Source organism: Psammomys obesus, unplaced genomic scaffold (assembly GCF_907164565.1).
Source record: "Psammomys obesus unplaced genomic scaffold, mPsaObe1.curated_primary_1811, whole genome shotgun sequence".
Lineage (NCBI taxonomy): Eukaryota > Metazoa > Chordata > Mammalia > Rodentia > Muridae > Psammomys > Psammomys obesus.
The window spans coordinates 4,288,254-4,303,090 of record NW_026596134.1 but is presented as its reverse complement, the minus strand read 5'-3'; the positions used below and the strand labels follow the sequence as shown (position 1 = coordinate 4,303,090).

At 47.3% G+C, this 14,837-nt stretch overlaps 1 protein-coding gene across 2 annotated transcripts in view; it reads left to right on the top strand.

Annotated features, from left to right (window-relative positions):
* The window catches only part of Eml1 (EMAP like 1), a 148,294-nt gene that overhangs the window by 27,052 nt on the left and 106,405 nt on the right, over nt 1–14,837 (top strand). The window contains exons 1-2 of one of the 2 annotated variants that reach the window (XM_055592926.1): nt 8,285–8,322; nt 8,481–8,563. The exons of the other annotated variant lie outside the window; for it this stretch is intronic. Of the exons in view, the coding sequence (XP_055448901.1) occupies nt 8,297–8,322; nt 8,481–8,563 (109 nt within the window). The 5' untranslated portion in view covers nt 8,285–8,296. Of the gene's footprint in view, nt 1–8,284; nt 8,323–8,480; nt 8,564–14,837 lie in introns of those variants that run through there. 2 annotated transcript variants of the gene reach the window in all.

Sequence of the window (14,837 nt, the reverse complement as noted above, 5' to 3'; positions counted from 1 at the left end):
ATCAGAGACAGACTTGACAGAATAGGAAGGATATGCCCAACTCTAACGAGAAGAGAAGAAAGGGAAGTTACTTAAGAGACAATACAGAAGAAGGGGGCAGTTTTACTGGGACAGAATAGAAAGGCAGGTTGCAGAAAAAGAATGCAGGTGAAGACGGAATGAGTCAGAGAATAAGAAGAAGCCAGAAGGTTAGAGCAGATTGCTGGAGTTAGTTTGAGGCCAAGCAGAGCAACTCAGAGGCCAAGAGAAAATCCAGATTGAATAAGTCCACTGAAAGAGGACTTTGAGCCAGAACAGCTGAGTTGAACCAGCCAGCCCAGAGCTCAGTAAAAACAAGAAAGGGTGAGCTTATTCAGCAGTAAGTCTCAGAGGCTGAAAACATTCCAGGCCTAGGTTAGATTGTACCGAGGCTAGACGCTCTCAGGGCTAGGCAAAGGTTACAATTGAATCAGGCAAATGCAAGTTACTTTTACACTTACTGGTACATTTTTAAAGCTGTGTTGATAACTTCTTGATGAAATGCTTCCCCAACACACCAAGCCTTTTGACCAAGTGTTGCTTGAAAGATCTATGACCTAGCTAGAAGTGGGTCCAAGCCTATGTATAGACATATGTAGCGATGTCTGAATGATTGTGTTATGTTTCTCTATCGGCAGTTCCCTTTTCACCCCTCCCCACCTGTTTTTGAAACAGCATCTGATGTAGCCCAGGCTGACCTCAAACAGGCAGGCACCACTTCTCCCAGTTTACGTGGTGTTGGGAATCAAACCCAGGGCCTTTTGCATGGAAGGCACGTATTCTCCAAACTGAGCTACATCCTCAGCCTTGATTAGCAGTTTCTTAATGAGGTAAAATGCGTAACGACACTGGCTAGCTTAACCATTTTTTGAGTACACAGCGGAAATAAGCTCAGTGTGAGTAAGAAAGTTCTCACTGGTATATAATCATTCTCACCAAGGCTTTCCAGAACTGAGTTCATTTTGCAGAAGTGTGAACTCTGACCCCTTTAAACAACAACCACCCATCCCTTCAACACCCAGTCTCTGGTAATTAGTATCCTACTTTCTGTCCTTGACTTTAACCGTGTGAATATGTCACCTTTTACTCAAAGTGTGCCATCTTAGGGTTCATTTGTATTGTAGCAAGTGCTGCCAGGATCTGCCAAGGCTCCCTAGATTTTCCTCATGCACAGGCAAGATGGCTGTGCCCACTCTTCCTCAATGGCTAGGTACTTGGGCAATTCCTACCTTTGGCTACTGTAGAGTTACTGTGAACACATGTGGGAAATCTGTTTGCACCCCTGATTCTAGTTCTTTTGGGTATGTATCTGGAAGTGGAATTGCTGGTTCATATTACTTTTAGTTTTAATTACTCTGAGGAACTCAACTGATAACTTAAAAATCACACTTAGCTCAGCTAGAAGTTTTGGGGAAGGGTTTACCAGCCACAGCTTCTGCTGGCCATTCCATCCCAACAACTCCAGCTCTGGAACTTCCCCTGCCCCCCAAACCAGGCTTCAACTCTTCACCACTGGGATTCTACTGGACAACACTAAATGTCCACCCAACTCAACATCAATAATTTGTTTCCCTTGGCAAGGAGTGATGTTTAAAATTTAATGGAGCCAGCAGATTTCCATAACTCTGTGTTGCCAAGCAGCAATCACGCTAATAAATGGCCATTGCTTTTCTTGTAAGAAGCATTTGCATGGAGCGAGCAGGGCAGCCACTAATGCAGTGAGCCTGGTGCCGGCTTCTCCAGGAAGCGAAGGGCAATCCATCATCTCAGGGGTTTACTTTGAAAAGGCAGCATGTCCCCTGGGAGTCCCCACTTTCCAGAGGTCTCTCTCCTTGCTTCTGCTGATTCATATTCCCATAATTCCTCCAGTGCATAATATTTTCCCATCACCATGGTGACCGTGTGAGAAGAAGGCCTGGGGAGAAACTTCAGAGTTTACTTCATATTTCCACAGCCAAGCTTGGACTTCAGCAGAGAGTGGGCTATGAGTTTAGAGTGCAAACAAGAGAGGTTCTGTAGCGGATCTTGCTACAGCTGAGCGGGACCCCCGGCTGGTAGCTGGGCCTGGTTCCAGTACTTTCCAGTCATTTTTGTTGGGTGAGGCACCCTTTCTGAACCTCAGTTCCATTCCCTGTAAACCAGGGTGGAGAATGGGAATCAGCTGAGAAAATGCAGGATGTTTGCAAATGATAGTCTTTCTCAAAATAACACAAAATCAAGCTAGTGGTAAAGGAGGCTTGGTCTCGCTTTACTGTTGTTTTCTTTCTTCCTTATGGCTTCCCTCTGCTCATTCACTTGCACTCACGTGCGTGTGAATGCACACACACACACACACACCTGTGGCATCCTAGGTGACAAGAACTCCACTTTAAATTTATTCTGAGGCTTCCATTGGGCCACACACACATGACTGTACAGACAGAAGTAAAGAAATTCTTGGGTTTGAATTTGGGTCCAGGACGCGCTTGCCAAGTCCAGTCCACACCAGGTTAGGGTAGGGCCAGACAACTGCATCAGGCAGGGGCTGGACCACCCTGATTTGAGGATACACTTTAGGGTTCCCAGTAACTGTGTCTTGGGTAAGGATAGGGACAGTCATCTCTGTAGGTGTACATTTGGGGTAAGATCCATTCTGACACTGGACAAGGAAAAGGCTTGTCTTAGTGGTGAAGGAGTTTGGTCATCTCAGCCCCGTGTTAAAGGAAGCCCGCACAAGGGCCTATGGGTGGGTCACAGGTGGGGCCAAGTGACAGAAAGAACCCTTCTGTGTCGTGGGGTGAGAACTCAAAAGGCTGGCAGAGTCTAAGCCAGAAAGGTGGTGTCTAGGGAGGGTTGTTTCAGTACTATGGAGTTGATGGCACTGCCTTGGAAGAGGAGACTTCAAAACTTCAAAACTGCAGGAAAGAACTTGGGAGAGCCCCAGCTACACCTGGCTTTGGTGCACAGCTTTGCTCAGAGCATTAAAGCGGGAACACTGAATTTACTTACTTATTCTGAATGTGCCTGCATGTTTGTTATCATTTAATACCCTCAGGGGTAAGTCCTCAGTCACTGCCCACATTTTTTGTTGTTTTGTTTTGAGACAAGGTATCCCGTTGGTTGGGACCTCACCAAGCTAGCTAGGCTGGCCAGTTAGCAAGCCTCTGGGCCCGTCTCTCCAGCGTTAGGGTTATAGGCACAGGCCTATGACTGACTTCTCATTGTTTTTTACCTGGGTTATGGGGAATCAGACTTGGGTCCAAGCAACTTAGAGTCCTCTAATTTAAATGTGAAGACAGGGAAGCCAGCCAGGGAGTGGGAGGGACACTGGCATTTATGCCATCGTGTCTGATTCAGAGGACATGGGCTTCACTCCTTGATCCGGATCCACCCCCAAAACATTTCCCACAATTCCTTTCTTCCTCCTCTACTATTCTGAAACCTTCCCACCTCTCCACCTTCACTCAATTTGCTCTTTGCTCTGTCTGTTGAGTTGAAACAGCACCTAAATTTTGTTTCCCCTCTCCCTCCCTTTCTGTCCCTCATCTTCTCTACTCCTCCCCTTTCTCTCCCTTCCCTTTCCCTTCCTTCTGCCCCTCCCTCTCCTCTCCTTCTCTTTCTGATTCCACACCTTTTACTCATCTCTCTTCTGGCTTGCTGTCATTTTCATTGATGTAGGGTCTCTCCAGGGGTTCCTTTGACTTCAGACACTGCAATTTCGCTATGTTCACATGATTCTATATAAGAACTCAAATCAATGGCACTTAGTCTGTTCCTAGAGTTATATCAATATTTAAGTTCAAAACCTCTCATTAACCCCAAACAGAAAAGCACTCTGGTGATCAGTCACTCACTTCCTACTCCTGGCATCCACCAGATCATCTCAAGTCTTTATGGATTTGCTGTTCTCAATGGCCCTGTGTATTCAGGTATGAGTTAGCCTTCCCTCTCAGTAGGACAAAATACCCAATTAAAGTACCTTAAAAGAAGAGAGGTTTATGCTAAAATCTGTACATCTAAAGAAACTAATCAAAAGAGAGGACCCTGACTAAAATGTTCAATCCCCATCCCAAAAGGCAAAGAGGATGGACATCAGAAGAAGAAGAAAACAGGAAACAACCTAGAAACCTGCCACAGAGGGCCTCTGAAAGGCTCTGCCCTGCAGACTATCAAAGCAGATGCTGAGACTTATGGCCAACTGTTGGGCAGAGTGCATGGAATCTTATGTAAGAAGTGGGAAATAGTAAGATCTGGAGAGGACAGGAACCCCACAAGGAGAGCAACAGAACCAGAAAATTTGAACACAGGGGTCTTCCCAGAGACTCATATTCTAACCAAGTACCAGGCATGGAGATAACCTAGAACCCCTGCACAGATGTAGCCCATGGCAGTTTAGTGTCCAAGTGTGTTACATAGTAATGGGAAGAGGGACTGCCTCTGACATAATCTGATTGGCCTGCTCTTTGATCACCTCCCCCTGAGGGGAGAGCAGCCTTACCAGGCTACAGAAGATGACAATGCAGCCACTCCTGATGAGATCTGATAGACTAAGATCAGAAGGAAGGAGAGGAGGACCTCCCCTATCAGTGGACTTGGGGAGGGGCATACACGAAGAAGGGGGAGGGGGAGGGGGACAGGGAGAGGAGGAGGAAGGGGCTTATGGGGGGATACAAAGTGAATAAAGTGTAATTAATAAAATTAAATTAAATTAAAAAAAAGAGAGGTTTATTCTGGTTAAAGGAAATACAGTGTATTATCACAGAGAGGGCACGGAGGCAGGGGGCTGTACTCCTGGTATTGTGGCCTAACACATCTCAGAGGATCAGGAGGCCAAGAGCTAGAGCTAAGGCCACTAACCCTAAGGCCTTGTATCTGCGAGCGAAGGCTCCACAGCCTCTCAAAGCAGCTACAGGAGCTGAGTGTTCACACTTCTCAAGTACAAAGAACATCTGAACTGTGCCATGCCCCAAAAGGGAGTCAGACTCCAAGAGTCTGACTTCGTGTCTGCCTCCTTCTATTTTACATACTTCGCCCATGTTGTAGCTTATATCCATACTTCATCTTTATGGCTGAGCAATACTCCATTGCGTGGACACAATACATTTCGTTCACCCATTCACCAGATGGTAGGTATTTAGATTTTTTCCACTTTTGGGCTATTGTGAACAATGATGACAACTAGTTCACTTTTACATTTTATACTTTTTGGCTGAGGTGTATTATATTTACATTGATTAGAGCATATTTTCTTTATCTTTACTGAAAACATTTGTTATAATAGCTGCTTTAAAATTTTTGTCAAATAACCCCAGTATCTGGGTCATTTTAGGATACATGTGTGCTGTTTGAGTTCTCCCTTAAAACTGAGTTGCATTTTTCTGCGGAGAGAGGAGGGAAAGAGTGGGAAGAGAGGAAGAGAGACAGAGGAACAGAGGTACAGAGACACACAGAGGCAGAGACAGAGATACAGAGAAAGACAGAGATAAGGAAAGTCAGAGAAACAGGAACACACACACACAGAGAGAATGCCACATGTGTGGGTACTTGCAGAGGCCTGGGGAGGGTGTTGGAGCCCTAGCACTAGACAGGCTATTGTGAACCTGGGTCTTCTGAAGGAGCAAAGAGTAGTCTTGGCTGCTGAACCATCTTTCTAGCCTCAAGTGTTTAAGTTTTTTCTTAGTTTGGTTAGGCTTAAACTTCAGACTCTGACCTCTGTGGTGGGTTGGGGCTCACATCTTAGTTAAGATTTTAATTTGTGTCAGAGTGTGTGTGATCTGGGGATCTGCCAGAGGACCTAGCAGGACTCACCCTCGGGACCTGGGACTGTGCTTCTTTGGCTTCACCTTTCTTGGATCACCTCTCCTTCTCCTAGCAAATCCTCTTCCTCCGGGCTCCTCCTCCTTCCCCTGGCTCTTCATTCTCCTGGCATCACCTTCTTCTCCTGGTTCCACTGGATGGAAGGACAACAGATCATCTCTTGAAATTTTAGTTGCATCATGCCACAAACGGCTTTAAGACAAAGTCTCAAAAATGATTCATTATGTGTAGTCTGATGCTCGGAAATTTCTTTCTTCATTTTGAAGGTGTTTTTTGAGACAGGCTTTCTCTCTATAGCCCTGACTGGCCTTGAACTCAGAAATCCACATGCTTCTGCCTCCTGCGTGCTGGGATTAAAGGCGCATGTGTGTGCCTCAAATTTTTCTTAAAATTTATTATTTGATGAACACACACACATTTTGCTCATTTTGATCATTCTCACAGCCCGGTTACTCCCTCTGACCCCCTCCTATTTCCATTGAACCTCCTCTTTCCATCAATTCCTGTTCCTGCTTTAATGCTGTTCTGTGGTAGTGGTGGGTGTTGTTTGCTTGGTTGGTTTTTTGCTTTGTTGTTTTGCTTTTGTGACTCAGTTTTAAGCAAGGTTGCCTGCACGAACACAGGGGAGGATGGGTGTTTTTTGAAACACAGTTGTCTCACGCATGGCTACACCACTGAAGAAAATTATGTCCTCTCCTCCGCAGCCATAGTTACCTGCCCATAGTTCCTCATGGGGGGCTGAGGCCTTAGGGCACCCTCCCTGTCCATGCAGGAATGTTGGCAGACCCCCTCTCATACAGGTCTGGTGCAGAGAAACAGTTTCTGAGAATTCATGGATGCGCTGGCCAGGAGACAGCGCTACAGTGCGCTGTTCCCATTCTCCAGCTGTTCCCTCTTCCCAGATGCTCACTGAGCCCTGGGGGGTGCTGATATGGATGTCCCATTTAGGGCTGAGCACACGACAGTCTCTTACTCTCAATACTTTGGCCAGTTACGAGTCTTCCCATTAACTGCCCATTGCTGCAGGGACCAGCTTCTCTAAGCAGCACAAGAGCAGCACAGTTCCTGGGCATAAGGATCCAAAGGCAGTTGCACCGTTCTGTTGGTGTGCCAAGCCCTGACTGCTGTTGTTAGCCTTGGGGTTGGGGCTTGGGGTGTTCCCTCATTATTTGGTCCGGAGTCTGGAATCCTGAGGGTACCTGTGGATGCACTTGTTCACAGCAGAAGCGGTACAAAGGCCTCTGACTTCACGTTTCTGCCTGTCTTCCTGGGTCTAGTCTGATATTTTTCTGCTCAGTTCCACGTATTTCGCACGGTAGCTGGTGCCTTCAGTCTCTGCTAAATGGATTTTATGGGCCATTAGTGGGTCACAACCCGTGTGTGACCCATGGCTCTCTGCAGCTTGATGGACAAGGGGCAGGTGCTTCTAACGAGGCCCTCACTGAATGAATAAAATGCCCTGTCTCCCCTCCCCACCCATGGCCCAGAAGGTTTCGCATTCCAAGCATGCTGGGTGCAGAATGGTCATGGGCTGTCCCAGAAATGGTGTCCCACTGTGTTGCCCATACCCCACCTTCCTCTGGGGCCTACAACGAGGAGAGCCCCAAGTCACTCGGGTTCATTCCTCAACTGGAACAATTCAAAGACTTTCGTAATATCTTGATTTCCCCACACATATTCTCTCTCTCTCTCTCTCTCTCTCTCTCTCTCTCACACACACACACACACACACACACACATATTCATACAGAGAGGACAAAGGCTGCCAGCTTCTTATTTTGCTGTTTAAACATGGGCATGCAGTAATGGTGCCTGCCACCTCTAGCCATGGTTTCCTAAATGAAAGGTTATTATTTTAAAAGTTTTATTGCATTTACTTAGTGTGTGTGTGTGTGTTGGTGTGTGTATGTGTGTGTGCAGACTTGTGCACTTCTGCCACAACGCACGTGTAGAAGTTAGAGGATAGCTTGTGGGAGCCAGGTCTCTCTTTCCTTGTGAGTGCAGGTTTGTCAGGCTTACCAGCAGGTATACCTGCTGGACCATCTTACTGGCCCAAGGAAGTTTATTTTGTCATTTCAAATGCCAGATAAACAAACTCAGAGGGAGGCCAAGCCCCTGAATGAAACACTTTTCCTTTCTTGACAAGCTTACCACGTGTCCCTCACGACATCATGGACAGGCACCAGGAGCCCCCACCCAGCCAGCAGCCTAGGAGAAGCTTCCAGAGTCTCTGCATCAGGTCCATGGAGGGGGAGCATTGCTCAGGACCACGCCACGGAAAACAAAGGGGTTCCAGATTTCCCCAGGGTAACTCTTCCTGCAGAGGCCCGGGCCTCACTTCCAGAGTCCTCTCTGCTCTGCACAATTCCCAGGCCACAGAGCTCATTTCACTAAGTGCAGCCGGCCCCCTGAGGCAGGCCCATCTGCCCTACTTACCACCTCCCAGATACACAGGGTCTTGTGGCAGAGAGCAGGAGCCTGGATGGGAAGAGGAGCCGGCTGGCTGAGGTGACTGCCCGCCCCACCCGCCCAAGACCCTACCCTGTTCCTGGAACAGTCCTGGGGGTCTTCAGGTCCCATTAGAGCCTGCGTAATGGATAGCTTTACTGACGGCCAGGAGGGAGATGAGATGCACACAGTCTGCTCATTGTCTGCTCTGCCTCCAGGCTCCCCTTGGAGGAGGGACAGCCGGGTGGCTCACACAGGGAGGACCAGGCTTGGTGCCTTTCTTCTGCTCCGAGAAGGTTGGGTGAGCATCTACGCGTAACTCCCACCCTCAGTCTGGACTTGTGTGGGGGCTAGGAGGCTGGGGGGCTGGGCTGGTGTGGGGACCTCTGAACCGTGCTTGGAGAAGGCAGGACGAACCTGGTCAGGAGAAGCGCCCCTGGCATGGCTCTAGGGGAGCCAGAATAGGAGGAAGAGCAGAGTGTGTTAGCAGTGTGCAAGAGGGTGTGGGATGGTAGAGCAGAAGGTGAGAATTCTGGGGCCAGGGGACCCTCTCCAGTTCTCAGGATGGCTCTGGTCACAGAGATGGGAAGGCTGGTGACCGTAGCCTTCATCCCTGTCCACACTCCTCACCAGGTATTCTTAGACACTCTTGGAACCCAGCAGGACCCAGTCTCAGCTATGGTGTTCTGGTTGGCCACGATGGCTATGTAATATTCTGCATTTGTTTATTGCCTCCCTTCCCCCCGAGGGTGCCTTTCTTTCTTGTACTCAGGCTTGCTCTCTTGAGACCCCTCAGGACCTACCCGCTGTGCTCAGTAACTAAAGAATATGTGTGGCTGGCACACTAGGGTACCCTGCCAGCACTGCCCTGCTGGTCCTAGAGAGACTGCTGCTCACTTTTAACAACCCCACTGGGATCCTGTGGAGGATGGGGGTGGGGCGGGGTTGCCCAGCTACACACCTGACGGACACTTTGCAGCCTTGGCCATGGGTCCTGCTTGTTTGGGAGGCCACCAAGGGCATTGAGCAGGCTCCTGGGTGCTTTGCTAGTCAGCGACAATCTTCTTTGTCCACTCGGGGGGGGGGGGGGGGCCCCCCCCGGGGGGGCCAAAGCCGAAGATGGAAAAGACAGGGGGGAGGGGAGGCTTGCGGCCTCTTGGAAATGAGTTAAGATTTTAATTGCAAATCTCGCAAACCCCACTGACAGCTTGACTTTAAGGGAAAAGACGAGCTAAATTTAAGTTAGCCAGTTAAAGAGCCAAAATGCAGTTTACTAATTAGCTAAAAATGGAAACTAGTCCAGTATTCATGAAGAGCTTTACTGGTTAAAGGGGTGGTGGGGCGGGGGAGGCAGAGGGCAGGGAGCAGCTTTTTCTCTTCATTCTGTAAGCTACTGAGTACATTCTGTAGTCAGGTGTACATCTTCTGAGGGAGAACTACCCAAGAGGTGAAGGCAGAGGAGTCACCGGCTTCATCAGGCGTGCCCTAGGTACTGGCAGTGGGGTCCAACTCTGACCATTCTCTGACACCTACAGAGCCTAAAGCAAGGTCACGGGACCATGAGATCCAGGTCCTGGGTGCTGAGAAGTTCAGGGAAGGCAGGAGATGTGTGGAGTGGGGGAAAGAGGGCCTCTTAGGGTAAGTAGCATTTGAGAGGAGCCTTAAGAGATGGTGACTGGGAAAAGAGGGACAGAGGAAGGCCAAGTCCAGCTGTGAGATGGGAAATGGAGACAAGACCAAAGACCAGCACGTGGCCCATTTTTCAGGCAGGTAGGCTGACGCATACCAGGCATGGTAAGTTCAGGTAGCCAAAGCCCCGCTGTGGTGGGCTCCCAGGCCCAGCTCCCTCTTCATTTGTCCGGGAAGGGACTAAATTAGAGTTGAACATTGACAGACCAGCTTCCAGTGGAGAAGATAGATTGTCATAACTGGGCTATGTTCTTAATGCAACTAAATATAACGTTAGAGACAGAAAGCTTTATCACCTATGGAAAAGGTACTGGGATGACCAGAAGGATTATGAAGCAAACACTTTGCAGGCTCAGTTAGCACATAAAAGAATGTGAATAGTCTCCCAAAGGCAGCATTTGGGAGAAAGAACATTCCCATAGCCTGTTTTTATGCTATAGTTTGTGTGTATTCTTCCAACTGAAACAGATGGGCTTTCTAAACGACGCCTCTCTTTTTAAGAGTGGTTTTTTTTTTTCCTGCTGCTTTAAAACGGCACAAAAAAATGTTCTACTATCGAAAATAAAGTCTTAGCAGGTGACATATCTATTCCCATACATAAGTGTGACCTGGGTCTATGGTTCTATGAATCCAAACAACCACCTATTGGGGAAAAGTACATATAAAAAGATCAATGTACAGATTTTTTTTTTTCTTATCAGCATTCTCTAAATAATACAGCTTCACGGCTCTTTATGTTACACTGACATTGGTAGGATATGTTAAGCCACCATTTAGATGTGGCGTAAGCACAGGGCTGGGGGTGGATATCAGTGGTAGAGCACTTGCCTGGCATGCTGGGCTCACATCGTCAGCAGGTTGCTATGCACCAGTTCTGGGGAGCCCTGTGGCTTTCTGTTCAGGATTCCTGAGCATATGTGGGCTTTGGTGTTGGCAAGGGGTCTCAAGAATGTCTCCTGCACGTAACCAAGCGATGACCACACACAGACCGTGCACACTCAGCGCCCTTACAGATGGAAGGAGAGAAACGGTTATGTCTCTATAAATGGAGGAAAAGCTAAATCCTGTGATTCATTGGTGCGGAGTCCCCGAAATGTGTGTTTGAGCTCACTGTTGTCGCGTCTGTTGGAATCCTCGGGTTCGAGAGAAAAGATTGATTTCCTTATTTTATGTGCTTGGGTGTTCTGCCTGTGTGGGTGTCTGAGCATCACATGTATGTCTGGTGCCCTTGGAAGCCAAAAGAGGGTGTTGGAGCCCCTGGAACTTGAGTTACAGACAGTGGTAAGCTGCCATGTAGATGCTATGAATCAAATCTGGGACCTCTGGAGGAGCAGCCGGTGCTCTTAACTACTGATGTGTCTCCAGCCCCTTGCTAGTTTTTAATTACTGTACCATGAACAATCCAGTGTTGATGGTGGTGATAAAATGGGTGTTGAGCTAAATAATGTTATCTATCTTTCTATCTATCTATCTATCTATCTATCTATCTATCTATCTATCTATCTATCATCTATCTATTAGCCCTATAATTATTATGGTGGTATTATTTAACCTGCTATCATAATCAGATAAGACATAGACATCTGTGGGATTTTAAATTTGCATATTTACCTTGGGCCGGGCTGATGTGATACCTACACTGTCTCCATCACCTCTAAATCCATCTCCCAGTCCCCATCCAATGCCATACATCTTCACCGTTCCTATCTGGGCTACTTTCCATCCATAATCCTATAAATATTTCTTTATTTTTTTATCTTGGTGTTTTTTGTTTTTTTTTTCATCCATGCCATCCTTGGGGTCCTTCCTTCTAGGTCACGTGGTTCCTTCTCCATGGTAACCTGTCATAGCATCCTCCTGCCTCCTTTCTTCCCATGCGTTTGTTTCCCATGATTCTCTTGAACTTGAAGCCTGGGAACCTTAGCCATGCCTATCCCATTCTGCCCTGCCCAGCTATAGGCCATTTAATCAGCCAATCAGGTAGGTTTACACAAGGACAGGTGTATCCAGGCAATAACTAGATCTTGAGGGCCAGTTCTTAGCATCCAAATACAAGTATCAGACCTACCTCCGACACAATGTAACTAAGGATGGTATCGCAGTGCCCAGCACATGAGTGATTTCCAGTTTATTGCCATTAGTGACCATTAGTAATACAGTCAGAGTGGGCCCCTCTGTTCTCACACATTGTTAGGCTAACTGCAGATTTGTTCTCCAGCCACCTGTCCTGCTGACACACATGCTTTTCACTAGAATGGCCAACACACAGGCGTGTTTACACACGGATGCATCGGGTGGGAATATTTACCACAGGGCCCCTTGGTCGAGAGCCCTTACGCACATGGTCGTATAACTTCATTCAAGTGAAGCTGAAAGCTGATTAGTTATCACAGACCTTAGAGTTTTGTGTCTCAGTGAGAAGACTCAGAGATCTCTCACCGCTGCAGTTCTTATTCAAACGAAAGAACAAGGTTGATGGTGCCGGGAGAACGACACCCAGGATTGACCTCTGACCTCCCTGCACCACGTTTGGACTCTGTGTTCTACGGATGCCCTTTTCACCCTGATTCTGGACAGCTCCCCCCGAGACGAGCAAACTCGCAGGAGCTTGGTGGGAGTCCCACGCTAATCCTTAAGTGGATCTTTATTTTTATTTTTATTTTTTTTAAGCTCCTGATAGGAATCCAGATTTCTAGCAACTTCACTGCACTTTTCAAAACTCTGCTGCGGAGAGGCAGCCCGAGATGGCATTTTAACTACGTGAAAGTGAATATCAGTCATGTCTTCCGGTGTGGATAGGTTCCCAGCCTTTCCACACCAGCTGGAACAACCATACAGTTTATCATCCCCACCAGAAAACTTCAGCACAGCACGAGGAGACCGCTGGCCCTTCGCCAGGACATAGGCAGGGCCCTGGCTGTCCCAGGCTCACTGTGATGAACATGGCTCTGATATTAGCTGATTGTCTCAGCGGTCAGCCTGTGGCATGCCGAGGGCTTCTGTGGAGCCTACAGGCAACACGGTAGAGCAGACGAATGAATGTTCTTTAGCTGAACTCACCCTGTTGAGACACTGTAAGTTGAAGTTCACGCACAATGTGCTGCGGTGCCTGCATTATTGTACGTGGGATATTTAGATGTTTACAGACCCTGGGTAAAAAAATAAATAAAAAAAAAAACCAAAAACAAAAAAAAACAAACAAACCAGGAAGACCACCTGCGGGTCTGAAGGGAAGACTCGGCAGTTAAATGTGCAGACTGCTCTTGCAGAGGACCCAAGTTCACATCTACCTGTAACTCCAGCCCCAGGGTACATAGCACCCTCTTTCAGCATGTGTTGGCATCTTCTTAACGTACATCAAGAACTTCTTTGGGTGACTAGATGGCACACATTATCTGTGGGAATATGGCGGGTCAGCATTTTTGACCGAGGCTGTGAGGCTGAGATGGGTGGTGGTGGAAAGGACTGTCTGTGTTTTGGTTGGTGCCTCTCTGACTCCTGACCCTGAGATTCCATAGGAGTATAGAAGTCACCTCCATAAGATGGGCTGTGGGGGCAATAAAGACTCAGGACATTTGGACTCTGGACAGGAGCTGCCAAGGACTCAGAATGCTGGCCCTTAGCTCTCTGGGTTGTTGTTTTTCTACTAAGGATGAAAATCCTAATGTGAAGGAACATCCTGCAAGAGCCCATGAAAGGAGAGAGCTATGGAGGGTCACTCAGTTGCCACCAACACAGTCTCTGGGTTTTGATGAACAGTCTTTAATTTCGTCAGATGGAATTACAGAAAACTGGAAAGGGAGGGAAAAAAATTATCATTTACTAAAAAAAAGGAAACATTGGATTCTGGAAAATACGAATGATACATTTTATATTAATATTGGTTCTGAGAAAAGCTTTCAACAGTTCTTTGAAGAGCTAGCGTGGAAATGCTTGGCAGGAAAGGTTGTCATTAAGAGCCAAACACGCCCATTCCCTCTTTTCATGGTCTTACCAGACTAGATCGACAAGGCTGGAGAGGCCTTTCTTGACATCCTGTGGGTACTATGGAGGCAACTGGGCTGGCTGAGAAGAGTCAGGAGACTCCATCTTTCGTTGGACAAACCCATCAGAGTCTGGATAAACAGATCAGCAGGGAAGTGTCTAGGAGCCATCCCCACATTCTGCCCAGGGCTCTCCCTTCCCATCCCCTGCTCTGCTAGTATGCTTAAGGGTGACAAGAATGAAGGAGGCACCAGAAATTTTCTCACTCTGTATTCACTGCTGTCACAGGGCTGGTGGGTTAGATGCCAGATCTGAGAGTTGAAGAGATTTTGGTTGGCTAAAATGATGGATGAAAACCAACAAAATGACATTTAGAGGGAATAAAGATTAATCCAGTCTTTGGATACAAATGAAATCAATTGGCTCAGCACAAGATTGAGAAAATCTGACATTAGGTGTTTGAAAAAGACTGAGAGGTTTGTGATTGACCATGCGTTCATAGTAAGCCAACATCTACATCCTGGCAATAATAATAATAATAATAATAATAATAATAGTCAATGTGAACTTCAGTTACATCAATAAAGTCATAGCATCTTGGGTACTCAAGGGCAGTACCTGTCAGGGTCCTGTGAGGTCATCATGGTCTGGGGATGGGCCTCCATGATTGTAAGGAGTCTAGAAAATGTGGGACCTGCTGTGTGTCTAGGCACACGAACAGAGATGTTATCCTGAAGAGATGCGTCCTCTCTTCCAGCATTTAAAAACCTATTGTATGTGATGGAAAACTTCATTCATTCATTAGTATTTACAGATGGTCTATTTCACTTAACGTTGTGTCCTGGTGAACCTTAGAAGCATATGCTCCAGGAGAGATGGACACAAGCCAGCATCCACTGAGC